Source organism: Copadichromis virginalis, linkage group LG10, assembly GCF_057382275.1.
Source record: "Copadichromis virginalis isolate Kocher_CV1m ecotype Utaka linkage group LG10, C_Virginalis_male_GT1.1, whole genome shotgun sequence".
In the NCBI taxonomy this organism is placed as follows: Eukaryota; Metazoa; Chordata; class Actinopteri; order Cichliformes; family Cichlidae; genus Copadichromis; species Copadichromis virginalis.
In genome coordinates, this window is record NC_140627.1 from 9,450,669 (window position 1) to 9,468,919 (window position 18,251).

Below are 18,251 nucleotides of genomic sequence, written 5' to 3' on the forward strand. Positions count from 1 at the left end.
TCATCCTTCGTCCCCCACCCTCGCCCCCCTCATCTTTGCAAGCCATTAAAGTACAGATTCCCGCTTCAAGATACCTCCTATTTGATTTAAGTCAAGATGTGCTTAACCGTTGTTCGGGCCTATGCAGTAAAAGTAAAAAGTTGCATATGCGTATGGTATGTAGCGATAACAGCATTCAAATTTTACACATGCCATAAAAGGAAAAAGGAAAATATAAATAACTAGACATAGGAATCTTTGAAAAAGGCTGGTGTTTGAATATTCTCAGTGAGAGCGCAGCATGGAGATGTCACTGAGTTTGTATGTTGACTCATCTCTGATGATGGTGGATGACCACCCACAGTCTCACTGAATGAGCTGCATGCTGCTTTCAAATCAGAGGCAAGACGGCTCCAAGACCACACGTGTACAGCTGTCACAATCTAGCAGATGAGAGCAGACTGTTTCTTGGACATGTCCACTCTTCTTGTTGAAAAGTGGTTTTTGAACATTAACATTGTGCAAGGAATGCTCTTTTTGTCATAAACGAACCCTATTGAGTTTCCAATGATCTAAAAGTAAAAAAACAGATTATCATATTCTTGGGCATAAAATACACCGTATTTGTTGCAGCATAGAAATGTTGTCAGAATGAATCCATAACTTTTGTCTGCAACTTGTAGTTTCTTTCATAGCTGATATTAATCCCAAGAAGTCTACCTAAATATCCATTTATCATTTCGTGTACACTCAGCACAGTATCCATCAGCAGACCTGACAGCAGTTGGAAAAGGTCTCACAGGAGCAGTGGAGTAAGTGCTTTATTAGAAGTTAGGAGCCAGAGACAGGAGTTCTCAGACAGACAGATTATAGTATTTGACAGTTTTAATTGAAGAGGCCTTTTAGGTTTCTATAATTGTTTCATATAAAATAATAAAAGTCTGCACTTGTGTCAGTGGCGCATGGCTCTAGCTATTGCACCGCTCCACCAGCAGAGAGTGTGCATGTGCCATGTAACCTGTTGCACATGCACAGCTGCAGTATATAAGCAGAGTGGTTTATAGCATCAGCCTGTGGGATCATTTTACAGAAGTACAAATTGATTTTTTAAAAGATAATCTCAAAGTATATTTAGGCTATAATTACTTTAAAATAAATGGTAAAGGGGAAAAGTAATTTTGACAAATATCTTCCAGTGATGACGTAGGACGGTTTTGCTACTTTCAGAATACATTTTAAATCAACACGTGTTTGCCATAACACATTCAAAACAAATGATGTAACATTACATTCTTCGCCTCAGCTGATGGTTTTGCCTGATTCTAAGTCTATATTAAATGAAATATTATGTATTATAGGTTGCTGAGGAGGTACAGCAGCTCATCTACTAATCGGAGGTTGATGGTTTAATCCCTATCTAGGTACTGAACCTCAAGTTGCTCTCTGATGCATTCATCTATTTGTGAATGTTAGCTATAGAAAAAGCATTTGTGTGAAGCATGAGGCATGTTTTATGAAGCCCTTTTGCGTGCTCGAGTAGAAAAGGGCTATATAAGAACCTGTCCATTTATCATATATAAAGCAGTGTCTACAATCAATCCATCCACCTCTATCCAGTATCCCGTCCTTCTAGAGGGTGAGAATGGGTAATATGTCTGTCTCCACGTTGGTTGAGTGTGGAGTAAGTGCATATGAGAGCATGAGGGTGGGAATGGATGTTTGTATCTGTGTGTGCCTGTATGTCTGTGTCTATATGTCAGGTTGGGTATCAGACGCCACCTCTCTGGGGACATCTCAGGCCCTCCAAGGTTTGGAGGCCTATCTCCCCCCACCACCACTTCCCCTGCCGGTGGCGGACTCCCTCAGACATCGGTGCGTTGGTGGTTCTTTGTGTCTGGGGATGGGCGTCCAGGTACACACCAGCTCACTCCTTGGCGGCCGCTTATCGGGGCCTGGAGCCTGGGGCTCGCTCGGGCCACTTCGGAGCCCCCGGCCTCTCAGCCTGGGGCTTGGTCACTCAGTAGTATTTACTGTCATATTCCCATATATCATTGTGATGTTGTTTATTCTATTACTCTTGTTCTCTTCTGCTTGTTTTCTTTCTCAGCAGGTGATCCAGGTGATTGATATATGCATTTTTTTTCTTCTTTTTTTTCTGCTCATTCTGTTGGTTTTTGTCTTTTGCCCTTCTCCCCCGTCCCTCTTCTCAGCTGTTTCTCTTTCCCTCTTTCTTTCTCCCCTTCTTTCCCCCAGTCAAGTCTGTCCCGTATTCAGCAAGTGAAAATAAAATAAACAATAAAAGGTGAATCAAATGGACCATTACGGCAAGGCTGGATGGTCAATTTGGTAAAGTAAATCCGTTGGGCATCTTTCTTTGCCTTTAGACAATAATTCTGATGGCAAAAGAGCCAAACGGGACAGGAAATAAATAAATAACACGGTTGTTTCTATAATCAACCACCTCATTAAAAAGAGATAAAACACAGTTGGAACAGAATTCTGCTTTATTTATGGAGAGAAACACAGTTTGTCATTAAGACTTACATTTTGTTTGAGCCCACAGACCCAAAGAGTCTATTTTCGTATATATTAGTCTATAAAAGCAATGCTTTCTAATCAGTGTGAATTACAATACTGCAGATCATCACAACACAAAAAACTTGTTTTATATTTCCCTTTTTCACATGGCAGACACAACGGTCTATTCAAAGGTGAGACCTACACATACTTCAGAAAGGTGACCACTGCATTTCTCAGTATTAGAAAACAACCAAGTCTGCGATTTAAAATGTTTGTGTGTTTAACCTGAGTATTACACTGTATACTGTATATGTACAGTCCTGTTTATATGCGTGTACCTGTTGTCGTGACATTTCGTACGCCAGCATTCCATATGGTCGCACAAACTGCAAGACATCAAGGGCCGAAAACTATTTGAATCAATAATCATGACAGTTATGAGAAGTGTACACATCAAAAATCACTTTGGTCTTGATTTCAGCCAACAACAGATTCTGATATAATACTGACAATATCCGTGTTAACACATTGAAAACGGTGCTAATCAAATGCAAACTGGCCTCGGATAACAACATTAATAAATTACAATTGGTGAAGAATTCAGTACTGAAAGAATCCACTATTCAACACACCTCTGCTTTGTTAACATAGAGGGTTAGTCATTAAATCAACAGCCAAGCATTCTAAGAAAATTCCAGTTTCAAAAGCATCTTTCAAGACCGATAAAGATCAAACACAAATCAGAGCGAAAACTCGCACTTTATTACAGTCACTAATGATACTGCAGTCTCATTCTTGCCAATGGTGTGGATGGTATGTGGTGACATCAGTTGGCATCCAGACATCAGCCAATGATAGACTGCAGATTTTGTATCGTGCTTTTAACCATTTTTAAACTGCCAGGCTATGCACTGATTTGCGTTTGTTGTCTAGTTACCCTTTGCTTACAGTGTGTGAAAAAGAAAACCTTTGTCTTCGAAAATATAGAATACATTGCATGACAACCCGTGTGCTGAATCACAAGATTTTTTTTTCTATTTGTTTTTTTTAAACAAAGCCACCCAAGAATAACTTTGGCATATTTTATTCAGCAAAATATATCCAAAAATATTTAAATTCCCATTTAAATAGCATAAAGACATATCAGATCAGATGAAATAGATGCACACGTTTACAACACAAAATTATTTTACTTAAAACAAGTTAAATACCTGTTACATTTACAGATTGCGCTGTAAAAGTGCTGTTAAAGTATTTGCCCCTTCTTGATTTTTTTTTATATTTGTCACAGGTACATGATCAAACTAGTTTTAATATTACACAAAGATAACCCAAGTAAATACAAAATGCAGTTTTTTAAATGACTATTTAATGTACTAAGCCAAAGGCAGGTTTGGCTAGCTTTTTAAATTGAATAAACAAAATCGTCATTTAAAAACTACATTAAATCACATTTGTTTGATCTGAAATGTTTAAATATGACAAATATCCAAAATCAAAAAAAGAATTAAGAAGAGGGCAAATACTTTTTCACAGCAGTGTACATTTAATGTAATTTTTTATTTATGTTATATATATATATAACACTATGTACAGAGAGGACACGATGCTTACTGCTGTACACAGGGTATCTGTGCACGTTTATGTAGCACATAAATGTCCCTGTAATTTAACTACTGTACCCAGTATAAGAATAAGTACATACCAGTGGGCTACTCCCAGTGACACACAGTGTCACAAACATTATGGCATTGTTTTTTTCCCCCTTTATTTAAACAAAACTATTTTCATATTATACATTTCATATTTTGTTACATTCAAGGTATAGATACAATTTGTATCAACAAGCAAAAGTCAATTCTAGACATTTGTAACTTAGCTGTTTGCGGCACTTAGAAAGGAAGGGAGAGGATTAAAAACCACCATTATGGTCTGTAACATTTATCCAAAGCAACAACAACAACAACAACAACAACAACAAAAAAGAAGAAAGATTGGTACATTGAAAGTATTTAGCAAAAATAATGAGGTTTTTATTTTTATCCTGGAAGTAGTCCATTGCCAAACAAGTTTCCAGATTTAACACAAAACATAACAACAAACCCAGACCATTTGCTTTTTGGTGGATTTATGCTGTGGCCTACATCCTACATTACAGTTACTGAGTACACGCACAATTTAGCTCATGGCCAATGGACTATTCCAGTGTTCATGTTGAATATGGACCTCAATAAGGTTAAATATTTCTAAGTGAAAAAGGCAAATGACTGATCTTAATTTGGTGCTACAATTAGCAATAAAGCCAATTTTTGTTGTTGTTGTTGTTTTATTTAGAGCAGTTTCTTGTAGCATACAGCGCTTCAGTGTTTTTGCAAAGTTTTCCAAAGTTTTTGGAGCATAGATCAATTCAATTATTTCAAAGGGAAAGGATGGCACGCAAACTTTTAGCCAAATGCCAGAAACAACCTTGACAGCAGCCTTGCAATCTGATTGTTTCACATGAAGAAACATTTAGGCAGTTTGTTTCACCTTCTCATGAACAGACAGCTGGCCTAACGTAGCCTCGTCTTTTTTCATGAAAAACAAAGTCAGCAAAGCCCAAAAATAATTTTGGGCAAAACACATTCAACAGTTTTTTTTTTCTTTATGTCTACATATTACGGTTCTAGCTAAACATTACAAAGAAATATATATATATATGCATCTTTAAAAGCACCACCAAGGAGACAAGGTCAGGCTCACATAATTAGCCTTGTTAAAGAGTAATACCACTCAGTTTAAAAATTCATGAACACGTTCAGAGAATAAATGACAAATAGACAGCTTTGTGATAGTCTGGTGCAGCTTCGTTTTCTAAAATACAAGCTAAACATTAATTTATAGCGTTTTTAATCATTTATTAACATAATGAAGGACACAAACTATAAACTGACACCAAATGTATTTATGTTGTTTGTTGAAACTCAATTGAATCTGTTACAAATGAGCCTTTAACCACTGTGCACTTTAATAGCAGGTCTAGGGGTTACCATTCCTGAACCCTGAAAATAAGTGGCATTTCCCTTTAAACGCGCTAGGAGGATGGTTGTGCTATATGGGCTGGCTTTACATAGTACAACTTCTGCAAGTGTATTGTTTGAAGCAGAATAATACCAGGCCTCACCGCCTAGTATAAGAAGTCAGATACCAAACTTAGTACCCAACATCATTATTTTTAGGCTTGATAAAGGCAGAAATTTTTCAAGGCCTGGTTCAACACTTTCCAATCAACATTACTGTTACAAAAACCACGAGCAAATCAAGAAAACAACTTCGTTGAGTACTTTTTAATATTGCGACATTTGTCTTTGGCTACAGAGACACCCTTATGGAAAACAAATACCTTCTGAAGTTGCACCACATGAATCCAGCCTGTTAGCTCGCTGTTCGAACACTCAAGGTGCATAAAGAGGATATTCACAAAAAGTACAAAGTTTTGCAATGCCATCTTCATGTCTCAACCATAAATAACTAACTTTAAGGTACTACATGTTACATGTAGGAACTTCACAAATATATCTATATATAACTACTAGATCAGAGTACACTTTTGCCAGTAACCGCTGGTTTTGGCAGGAAAGACTTAAAATTAGAAAAGTGAAAGCATCCTGAGAGCAGTGTGCTGCAAGGCACAGCCAAATCTTTCTACAATCCTTAGAGACCAGCTGCACGTATGTGTATTGTACATCTGTATATTAGCAGTCCAGCTATAAAAAGCCATACAGAAACTTTCATCTCCAACATGCTTTCAAGCATTCACAGAAATGTATTTAATATGTGTTCATTCAATTTTTTGTTATTTAAACCTAATACTTTACAAAATATCAGAATATTTATTTTACTACCAGGCCTAACTATTTAAGCCAGATCCTCAGAGTTATCTGATAAATAACTTCAGTTCAGTCGGTATCAGAATTCCGTGTGCAAACATTTAACTGTGATAGTAAACACTGTTTCCATCTCAAAGAATATACTTCTACAACTTCCAATGTCCCTACTAAAGTCACATCATAGCCAGGAGCAATGAATTCTCAGTTTACCACATTTACATGCACATGAGAGGAAGCTGGAAGTCAGGTAACAGCATAAGATTGGATGACTTATTTAGGTGCACAGGAATATTGACGGAGTAAAAAGTCTCCTTTCTGCAGTTTCAATCAACTTTGCCATATTTTAAGTGCATGTACATTATATAAGAAATTACTTTCTACAAGAAAATATTTCTTACAGGCGCAACTGAACTAAATGTAATGTGAGGAGATGTGCTCTATTATAGGGGAGCATGTTTTACTGCATGCATATTTCCATCTAAAAACCTTCTTAATGTTAGAAATGCACTTGTTCAATTTAATACACTAAACCACTTCATTTAATATTAAAATCCATAGATTTGTTCACCACACACTGGACTAGACTTTGGATATAATAACTTTAGATGCAGTAATCTTGGATTTTTGCTAGATAACTGCCACAGTGATACCACCTTCCCTGGCTTAGGTGTGTCATGGACATTAGCACTTGATGACTTAAAGTGAAGACAACAATTTTCTTTTTTTTATTAATCATAATTAGATAACTGACTAAAGCTCAAATGATCACACTATCAAGGTGCATGTAAAAGTAGTTAGAAAATAAATTGACTTGCACCTGAAAACAAACTGCTCCAGCGGCAACTTGAACAAGTCCAATAGAACTACTGCGTGAAACAAAGATACTTTGAATACTTCACACTGAAAAGGATTAGCACAACAGATATGACAATTTTATAAAGAGGAAAATCCTGGATGTAGCATCCAATAAAATCAGACAGCTAACTATACAGTACACTATATAAACTATCCAAACACATATGCTCTTTTTATACTATAATCAAATTGATCCTGTGAACTAAAATTATTTTGAATACTGACAATATATAAATTTATAAATTATTTTTTTTGGCATTATTTAGCAGCTTATAAATGACTTTGAAATAATGGCTTTTCTGTGATCATATGTACATGCGCACATATATACAAGTCAAATAATTTTTTTGGCTTGCTTTGTGCACTGTCAAATTCTACCAAAATAGTAGCTTTGTTAAGTGAGGCTGAGAAAATATATCTCTTTAGATACTGAGATAGTGCTTTACATTTGAAATTATGAGGCTTCAATGACAAAAGACGTTCACCGAAACCAATTGGACAATGAATAAGTGTGAGGTCACTCAGATATAAGGCCATAAAATGTCATAGTTCATGCTGTGAGGTATATACCTACCTCCCTCTTACTCATCTTCAAAATAAATCCCCCCCCCCCCAAACCCCCCCCAAACAAACAAACAAACAAACAAACAAACAAAAGAAAACTAATCATAAATATTATTTACAGCAGAGGCAGACTGCATGGTTACTAATAGTTCCACTGCATCAGAAACACTTTAAATGCCTTTCATAACGCATTCAAAGCACCTGAACAGGATCTTCATAAAAATGTGGGAGATAGGACCATGTAATTATTTCCCGTGCTGATATTTACCTAACTCGTTTACTCATTCAATTGTTCACACTGATACGCGCATTCAATATTACAGAAATTAATTACAATTACATTAGGGTTCACTTTAGTCTTAAATTATGATTGTAAGCTGTCTACAAACAGAACCCAGCAATACAATTCTAAATGAAATAAACATGTTCACTTCTGTAAAATACAGTAACTTCTGGAACTGTTTGATGGTTAAAATCAAGTTTAAAGTAATATTTCAAATGTCCAATTAGTATTTTTATGACTTCATCTCAATACAGATACATATTTTAAATACCTCTTGCTAGCGATATCAAATAAAGAAGTAAATGACTGAATTCATTTTATTAAGTCATTTTATTTTAAATCTAAACTACGAATCCTTGAGGCCAAGTCCATAACATGTAACTGTTTCAATTAGATTGATTGTCATTTTAACTGACTTTATTTTAATTTTTTTTTTATTTGTATTCTTTCACTTATTGTTGCATGTGTGTTGTTGCTGCCTGTGTTTGAGTAATTTCTGTAACTGTGAGACATCTGCTGCTGCCTATCTTGGCCAGGTCTCCCTTGAAAAAGAGGTTTTTAATCTCAATAGGATCTTCCTGGTTAAATAAAGGTTAATAAATAAATAAACTTCCTTAGTTTTGTTACTGTGTTTGCCAACTAATGCTAACTAGCTAGCAAGCTTGTCGATTAGCTCACAAGTGCCAATATCAAGCTGTTGATTTGAAATGAAGAAATAAATGATGGCTTTTAGTGTTTTTTGGTCTTTAAAAGATTGCTCTCTGAATTAATCAGCCAATTTTAATTCCTATAATAAACTGTCTTCTGTGCTTACAACCTACCTAGAATGTTAGCTTGTTAGCTAAGTGGCCTTTGCAGCCTTATAATAAAAGGAAATCTAAAAGTTTACTTTATCTGTGTTGTGTGTTTCACGGAGTTCATTTTTAATGACTTTTACAGCTAACAAGAGCAAAAAATGTTAATTCTGTTAACAGCTTTTTACCTTGAAAGCTGAACACTGATTAAAAGGTGACAGGTGGTGTCATCTGTATATATAAATACATATGAGTTTAGATTTCATTATTTTACTTTATTTCACACATTACTTTATTTATATATTTTACAAAATGGATTGAATATTTCATATTGTTTTCAGCCTCTACAACTTTGTACAACATGTAACATCATTTAAATTCAGTACTGCCAAAGGTTAACGACAATACAGGAATTACCTTTCATGTTAAACAGACACTGCTTCCCTGTTCCTGCTCAGGTAGTATGAATACGTTATGAACCAGATTTCTAATAAGGTGTTGGCTTGTATCAGCTACACCCCACTTCATACAAAAATGTCCTCTATCCTACCAGAAACATTTAAAAACAACTAACTCCTGAGGGCAGACATTGCACATGGAGCAACATTTAACATGTGCCTATCTTTGCAAAGAAATCCTCATTTCTCTTATTAAATCCATTTTGAAGGTTTCATACAATTAACTGTTCAGTGGCATGACCTCAGTTTTGTAACAATGACAGCGGCAAGTTGCTGCGGGTCTGTCAAATGAGGGTTCTTCTCCATTACAGCGTGGACTATGTAGGCAGGAAAGATGTTACAAAGGTTCCTGTATGTTTGATACTGGTGGTCTGGGATAGCATACCGCTCTTGGTGTTCAGCTCCAGATGGGGCCTCCCATGGCGAGTTCCAGATTTGTTCCATTTTGTCTGGCATGCTGCGGACCATCACCCGCTCACAACATGGCATCAAGCTGTTACTCAGTGGATATGAATGATATTCATAGGACTCATTACCACAAGGGAGAGGGTCCCAGCTTGCATGCTGCTCACGGCACAGTGGAGGTCGCCTCTGTCTCATTGGGTTGCTATCATATAGCCTTGAATCCGATATGCTGTCCATACGAGTCATACCTAGCGAGCGTGTGGGTTGTGAGGACAAAGGTGGGAGAACATTCTGAGTTAGGGGATAATCTCCAGGACAGCTGGACCTGGCTCCCACTGCAGCATGCTGGATATGTGGTGCTAGATGAGACCCAGCCTGCTTACGTAGGCCTTGCTTGGGCTCCTCTGGTCCGTAACTCTGTACCCTAGTCAGCGCTTCATGACGAAACCCGTGGGAGAACGCTTGCATCCTAGTCTGTGCGGGAGACTGCTGCTGCCCCTTCATACTCTCCTCTAAGCTACTGTCCACAGAGCTTGGGTACAGGTCCCCATAAGACGAGAACGAGTCACTGTTTGAATGGCTGAGGCAGGATTCAGGGCAGTGGCTGGGGTTTCTCTGATACACATGCTCGTGCTCCATGCTACAGAAACTGTCAACATTATGCATGCTGCTCATGCTCATATTTGAAAAATCACTGTGCAGTGAATAATAGCCATGGTCACTAACTGAGTCATACTTTGGGAACTGTTCACTATATGTTACAGAGGCGCCATGACTATTAGTAACTAAAATAGGAGGGTACTGTACACTAGACATGTGCTCCAGAGAACTGTGAGAAAACTGCAAAGAACCTGGCACTGGGCTGCTGGCTGATCGTGTGTTCAAGGCACCAGCTGCGTGGCTCTTGGCTGGCTGCATTGTGGGCACACTGAGAGCAGACACGAGGGAAGGCACTGAATTTGTCTCAGACTTCCTAATGACGGACAGTGCCTCTGGAGGTTCACAGGCCACTGAACGAATGCTCGGGTCAGACTGACGTTTGGGTGCCACGCGTTTGGCCTCAGAGCTGCTGTCCCCCTTTACTGTTGCTGGACCAATCCCACATTTAGCTAAAGCCCCTTCACTCATTGTTTTCACTGCAGACAATTTGGCAAAAGCCCGTAGTTCATCAGCCACGGAGCGCTGTGGCTGGTTGACACGCTCTGGGTGATAGTACTTGCACTTGTGTCCATATGTGCATTTTTTCCCTTGTACAAAGAAACGGAAGATTAAGTTAAGAAAATCAAACACATTGAATACCCAGACAGAATAGCAGTATTTTGAAGAAAGAACCTACCATAAGGGCAAGGTTGTTTTTTGTGCTCTGGAACAACGGGGCGTTTGCGCAGGAAATTTTCTAAGCTTGGTCCATGTCTTCCCAATGGATCATCAGGTGGCATAAACCTAATAGCAAAAATATTTATTATTAAATGCAAAACTGTCTACCACAGAATAGAATTCAAAAACTCCTATTGTCTATTATAGATCACAATATAAAAATGCAACAGTTCATGCAACATATATAGTCTTTATTTTGTTGATTTATTTACATAAAACAACCCCGACACGTTTCTAAAAAGACACTTTATTTGTACAGTCTAAAGTGGTATTCATGAAAGCATTTTACATAGTATAGCTATGCCATAAAATTACAGTAACAGTTTCTTACTTGTCATTGACAAATGAGTACATTAGGAGTCGCTCTTCTATAAATTTCTTCCATTCTGGCTTCTCATTTTGCAAGTCTCTGTAGTTGTCATTTGACACAATAATTCCATCAGAATCATAAGCCAGCTTCACTATGAAGCGATCATCATAGCACACCACTCTCCTGCCTTGAACTCTCCGAGACGGGGTGAAAACCAAGATCTTCTCTTTCTCCAGCTTGCGTAAGATTTCTTGATCTGAAAGAGGAATACTGAGTGAGTTTATGTGCATCAGTTTGGTAACGGTGCAAGTTAAAAGGTGCAAGTTAAAAGGCTGCTCTTTAAATAGCACCAGTGTTATGATGTAAGGTGAATGCACAGTCACCTGCGATGAGGGCATCAGGTCTTGACTGCTCCTTTCTCCAGGCTGGAACAAACACAGTGATGTCTTTGTGTCCTTTCTCCAGAAACCATTCAACAGCAAGCTGGATGCCACGACAAGAGAACACCTCTTTGTTTCCGTGGCTATCAAAACATAACAGTATTAGGTTTAGTTAACTTCATGGAACAGCTGACTATTAAAGGAAAATACTTCAGGACAATAAGTTTATTCTGCACAGAGCACAGACCAGTTCAATGTGAGTCTAAGTCTCTGTGTCCCTCACCTCATTGCCACATTTGAGCCATCGATGACGATAGGCCTGAGGTTATCAAAACTATCCACAGATTCCTCTTCCACTGACACTTCGGGACTAACAGTCTCTTTAACACAGGGGGAGCGTGATATTGACGTGGCTGTACTGCTGCTGCAAGACTGGTTTTCAGGCTCTGCTTTGTTTCCGAGCCGTACTAACTCGGCAAGAACATCGTTAATAAGCGCAGCAGACCCTAACTTGTGGAGCACAGTTTCAACCTGCTCTCCTGAATAGCCCAACTTCAAAGCAAATTCCATCTTAGTCTGGTACTCTCGCTCACTGGCGGGCTTAGCCCCTGGTGCTGCATTGGTCTCATCCTCACGAAAGTCTTGCGCAGTGCTACTCTGGGAAAAACTGGGCCGATCAAGGCATGGGGAGCGACAGAGCTGTCGGTGGGGTTTTGTTACAGCCAGTGGCTCCCTTCTCTTACAGCTACTGCTGTTCACCTGAACCCTCCGATGTTGCTGCTCTTCCGATTCGCTATCTGAGCTGCTTCCATCCTCAGACTCGTCAGTGGCATGCTGCGCCTCGCTTGAGTCAATGTTCTCCTCCCTGCACGGGCGTTTTTCCATTTTGAGCTTCTCCACCATGGACCATGCTGTCATCACGTTTGTCTTGACACCCCAAATTTCCACTCCATGCTTCCTCACCTCCACCACAACCAGCTAATCATGCTAAGGGATGGACTTTTAGCACTGCAGGCTTCTCCTCCAGGCCAAAGGGTTACGGCCTCTACTGTGTGAGCAGGTAAAATCTAATTATGTAATCCTGCAAGAAAGCAACAAAAATAAGGGTCAATATGTCTCTTTCATCAATCATTTTTTTTCCTGAGCACCTAATCTGAAGTTGGACCAAAAAAAGACACTGGGGGAAGATACCAGAATGAATCTAACAACGATATAGTAAGTTTGGCCCCTCCTTTCCTAAAATGGGGGTTTTTGTGTGGCAACTATGGCTGGTCCACATTTGAAGACAAATGTTATTTTATCTTATTTGACGAATATATATATGCATTCCTGTTGTTTGTGACAACTTATAAATAGAAATCATGAGTTGTTAAAAGGGAGTTTTCCTTCCCGCTGTTGCCAAGTGCTTGGTCAAAGAGGGTTGTTTGATTGTTGGGTTTTATCTTTATTATTGTAAGGTCTTTACCTTACACTATAAGTGCCTCAAAGCGACTGTGCTCATATGAAAATGCCCATTTCAGGGCTTTAGAACAGGAGTTTGTAAACCAATGAGTGATGTCAATCTTTAGTACAATCTGTGGTATGGAAACAGAACCACTGGATTGCAAGGCAGATTAGGAGGGTCCCATATCAGAGATTTGCTTTTGGTTCCAGGATGGTCCAGCGTAATACTAACTTAGAAGGTATGGCAGATTTTCAGTTGTAAGTACAGTAGGTGCTCCCAGCTTTCTTTTATACATAATAAAGGTAATGTTGAAAGGTAAAGTAAGTACTTGAGATTATTTAATAGAAAACACTAAGAATACTAAACTCAGAAATATATATCAAATTAGTCTATAATTATGTCTTCTAACAAATTCCAATAAAACCTGGGAAAACGCTTTTGAGCCCCAGTCTTCTGCCCCTACTTGTGGTAGACCAGTAAGTTCTCCACCAGCAAGAAACAATACCATCTGCAGTAAGTGACTGAATTATTCAGGCAAATGAAGCACAATAATCACACATGCTGACTGGTCTGCCTGACACTGCTATATGAGACACTGGATTCCTAATTAGCAAATAACTGCCATGGGTGGGTTTTCCCCTTAATTATGATGCTGGGGGCCACAACTGCAATGTTTTTACTCTTTACCCTTTCAAAGCCTACTAGGAGTAACCGTTGAAGCCCTTTTCTGTCACATTTCAGGCCTGCTTATAGAACAAAATCTGACCACCAATTATGTATCTTAAGCAGTAATTACAAACTACAGCAAAGCACCTGACAAGGTGTTGCATTTATAAACTAAAATTACCAATAAACCTAAACAGATTTGTGTATATTTCTTTGCTTATTTTCATGTAGCATACAGATACAACAATCTCAATTTTTGGACAAACAAAAGCCAAAGATATAAACATTAAAGTGTCACTGATCTCTTGCCTAGTGCAAAGTCCTTCTATTTTTCTGGTTTTAAAATGAAAATCACAACATTCTGGTTAAAAAAAACCCAAAAAACCCCAAAACTATCCCCCCCCCCCCCAAAAAAACCCATACAAATCACACAGGTATTTAAAATAAACACCATATTTTAACTTCATAGCAACATTGAAGCCAGACATACATGGGGTGTAAGTACACGAGTTAACATAACCTAAGAGAAGTGTGGGCTGAACAGTGTAAGCCTGCACCACTAATCCCCTGACAATCAATCTGAATTGAGGAGAATTCCACAGGGAGCAAAGCTGTTTTATGGTAAAGCACTGCGGGGATTTTGGGGTGCTCGGAGTCTAAACCACAACACGCTGCCAACGGCTCAGAGTGCACATTGTTTTTACACATGGATATTGATAATCAAATAAAATCCATGGTAAGCACTCTACTGAACACACACACACACACACACACACACACACACACACACACACTTTCCCCCCAGTCTTGCAGAGACAGTACAGCCAGCTTCGAGCTTCAAGAGGCACAGCCCATGATGTGAGTTGCTTAGCAACACAGCCTTGTCATCAGCTAACTCTTTTTTACCAGTCACGACTAACACAAACACAGCTCATCATCTCTCGTCACGCAGCCAGTAAATGCAGAACACCACAGCTGCGATACAACTCTACATCAAAACTCATGAAGCGGTGATTTAAAAAATTTTAAAACTCACATTTAGACCTTTGTTTGGGGTGAGCATTATAAAAAGAAAAGCCAGTCTTGGCATTGTGAAAATTGACTGAATCATTTGTCTGACTCTAAGCACTGGCTCATGTAATAACACTTCGTCACTGTATTGGCAAAACACTGCACAGGCACCGACATTCATGGGAGCTACTTTGAAGGTCAATCTATGGCTAAACAAGCATACCTTGTGATGTCAGTGTTTTGTGTAGGCTTACTGCATCAATAGAGCCTAGTCTCATTCCTCATCACTACTTGTGTAAGGACAGAGAACAAACCATGGTTTGAATATCTAAGCACGCAGCTGTAAGAAGGACGAAGGAGAGGGCGATGAGGCACTGTTGTGGAACTTCTAGGATTAGTGGCAGACACAGTACAAAAGCTCACACAACCCACTGTCATTTACAACATTTTATGAGCACATGAATACGTGTTTAAAAAGAGCTAGAGCTCTTTCAATCCTTTCCCTTCCACCTCCAGATTCACAGGCTTAGTCTCAGCAAGACCTCCAGACTATCCCTGCACACACACAGGCTCATGCAGATCTGTTTCATAGCAACAAGTGAGGCAGGCCCGTGAAGCCATCTTTCGTGAAGCTGACCCAACATTAGTATCCAGAACAAACCAGGAATAAACTGCAGTACACAGCAAGCTGGTGTTACATTTAATGCTTGTGTTGTTATACATCTTGAAATCAAGGCTGACGCCTTAAACCACCAGCTAAATCACCAGTGTGATAAAGAAAATAAATTTAAAATTGTTACTTTGGTACACTTTTCCATTACTTTACATAGAACTAAGAAAACATTACATCTTTCGATCCTTGTTCTCATATTTTGTGGTTTTGCTAAACACAAAATGTAAATACATAATCAGCACGGCCAGTTTCCAGAACTCTGTGTAAATATACGTCCTACATACTCCTTCAACATACTCCACCACCCCAAAACTGCAATAGGAAGATGCTCTACATCTGTGGCTCACCAATTAAAGTATCAAAAATCAATAGAAGACAAGAAGACAACATGTGCATATTATTTGTACTAGCATAAGGGTGCGTAACAATGATCTGGAACTGTATTGGAAATAACTTCATTTAGATTTTTTTTTTACTTGGATATGATTCAATATAAGAAGGAAATAAAATGTCATCCAGGGAAACCAGTGAAGAAAGATAAAATGTCATTTCCTCACTAACCCTGATCAGTGTTTCAGACATCTGATGTATAGCAGGAAGAATTAATGCTGGTTGGCACTACATTTCCACAAGCTCTAACAGCAGTTTTCACTGCAAAAAAAGAAGAAAAAAAACAACAAAACAAACTTCAATTTAAATTTTAAAATGTTAATTTCTTCATCATATGGCCTAATCATCAACTTTCATCAAGTTTTCAGCAGTTATCTTAGTGGATTCCTGTCACTTACAGTTACAGTTATAATCCATGGCAAGCAGGAAGGAAGGTGTTTCTTCCAAGTATCATCATTATTTATAGATTGCTGTGCTTAAAGACCCAAGGGTGTTTCTGCTTCATGCAATCATTAAACAAAACTGAATTATAACAAATTATAGTGATACAAACAAAAGTATAAATCATGAAAATATGTTCAGGTCTTTAAAGCATGATCCCTCTTCCCAGCAAGTTAAATTTTGTATATTATTAACCACTTAAGGTCCAACCAACTTTGGTCTGCTGACAGAATTTTTTCTTAACCTGTTTTTTAAAATGCATTTTTACAATTCAATTCAATTTTATTTATATAGCGCCAAATCAGACTTTTACAGAATTTTACAGACTCCTCTATTTAATCCTGTGTTTCATGAACGCATCCCAACACAAACACACACTAAGCTGGACAGTGACAGCAGACAAAATTACATGTGACGACTGAAGTCCATTTTCAGATTGATCAAGTTTTTGCCTCTACAGGAAACAAACTACATGACTTGTAACTAAGGTTAAAATGGAACATGAATCCTAGTGACCCTCCTGAACTGCTGAATGAACTTTGGTGGGCTGTGTGTGTGCAATGATTCTGCTAACAAGCTGACACGTCAATACAAAAACCTCAAGTGCTTGATATCTTTAGCAACAGCATCATGAGTTCAGAGGGATGAAAGGAAGGTTAAACAACATGTCATTATAAGACAGTTTGTACTTACAACGCATTCTTTACAATAGCGCTGTAACATGACCACTGCACAAGACGTCGTCTTTGAAAGTCAGTTTGATTCAAGAGAACTGCTTTGACACCCTTAGGCCCCGGGCTGTGGTTAGCATACGCTAGCAAGCCAGTCTACTCAGACAACTGGAGTCAACATTTTCGCTACATAAAAACAACAGCTTGACAGGGGTTGTCCTATTCGTCAATGGCTTGAGAACGGCCGAAAACGCCTATTGCAAGCTACAAGTTAACCAACAACCTTGTCAATGAAACCAGGTCTCTTATTTGGTTAACGGTAGCAACGCTAGGTAACGCGACTGAGCTAACATAAAGCCATCTCAGAGGCATCACAGGGTAATATGCTAACGTGAGTTAGCTTCAGTTGCTGAGCGTGTGCTAACATTTTTGCCGGAATACTATAGTAACTTAAGGTAAAGTTGACGCTCATTTAACATTTCAGATGTAACTAAAACAAAACCAATACGTTACGATGCCTTACATATTCTGCACGTATATCACCGCCATCGCTGAATTCAAACGATGCTCATCTCACCTTGTTGCTGTCATCCTCCTCGCCTGTAACAGTTATGTTTTGCTGCCATTGACGCTGTCGCAGTTTGGTCAGGGTTGCCAGATAAGGCGAAGGAAACAAGTAACCTTAACTGTGAAAAGCCACCAGGGTCAAAATAGCCAATTTCTTCCTCCTGCTCTCTCAGCATGCGGTTTTATCAAACATTCACGATGCTTTTTTTCCTGGTTGCGTGTAGTGATAGTTTGAGAACTGTCGTTTTTCCAAAGCAAAAACACAAAAGCACACTTGTTTTCGTTGCCTTCTGAAAAACATTCTATGACGAGAAGCTCTTTATTATAAACACCGATCAAGGTGTTATTTCTTATAAGAAGTGCAATGTAGCCCAACTGCCCTGTTTTTGTTGCATTGAGTGACTTACTATTGTCATGTACTTTCAATATATATAGTAGCGTGTCAAGACTCTTAAGTCACCCTTTTCTTTATTTGTTGCTAGGATAATGGAAATTGAGTGTAGAAATGTACTTAAACATGTGCAAACATAATTGGAAATATACAACAGGGCAAATACTGAGTTTGTTCATTTCTAACAAGCTTGAATGTCAATA

The 18,251-nt window shown here is 38.5% G+C and overlaps 1 protein-coding gene across 3 annotated transcripts; it reads right to left on the minus strand.

The window, feature by feature from the left end:
* Nucleotides 1–9,114: 9,114 nt before the first annotated feature.
* On the minus strand, nucleotides 9,115–17,902 carry zc3h12b (zinc finger CCCH-type containing 12B). 3 transcript variants are annotated; one of them, XM_085469714.1, is made up of 6 exons: nucleotides 17,668–17,902; nucleotides 12,078–12,875; nucleotides 11,798–11,937; nucleotides 11,436–11,670; nucleotides 11,064–11,170; nucleotides 9,115–10,974 (listed from the first exon to the last, which is right to left on the minus strand). In XM_085469714.1, the coding sequence occupies exons 2-6, from the start codon at nucleotides 12,710–12,712 to the stop codon at nucleotides 9,551–9,553; spliced, it is 2,541 nt and encodes an 846-aa protein (XP_085325840.1). In that variant the 5' UTR covers nucleotides 12,713–12,875; nucleotides 17,668–17,902; the 3' UTR covers nucleotides 9,115–9,550. The 3 variants fall into 3 exon arrangements, with proteins under 3 accessions (XP_085325840.1, XP_085325841.1, XP_085325842.1); XM_085469715.1 differs by having other exon boundaries at nucleotides 17,614–17,677; XM_085469716.1 differs by lacking the exon at nucleotides 17,668–17,902 and adding an exon at nucleotides 16,150–16,243.
* Nucleotides 17,903–18,251: the final 349 nt, after the last annotated feature.

Excerpts from the sequence above, each read along its gene's own strand:
- zc3h12b (XM_085469714.1), bottom strand. The coding sequence starts at position 12,712 with ATGACAGCATGGTCCATGGTGGAGAAGCTCAAAATGGAAAAACGCCCG. Across the intron at positions 11,938-12,077 it reads GGCTCAAATGTGGCAATGAG|CCACGGAAACAAAGAGGTGT; the intron begins GTGAGGGACACA and ends ATGTTTTGATAG. Across the intron at positions 11,671-11,797 it reads ACCTGATGCCCTCATCGCAG|ATCAAGAAATCTTACGCAAG; the intron begins GTGACTGTGCAT and ends TTCCTCTTTCAG.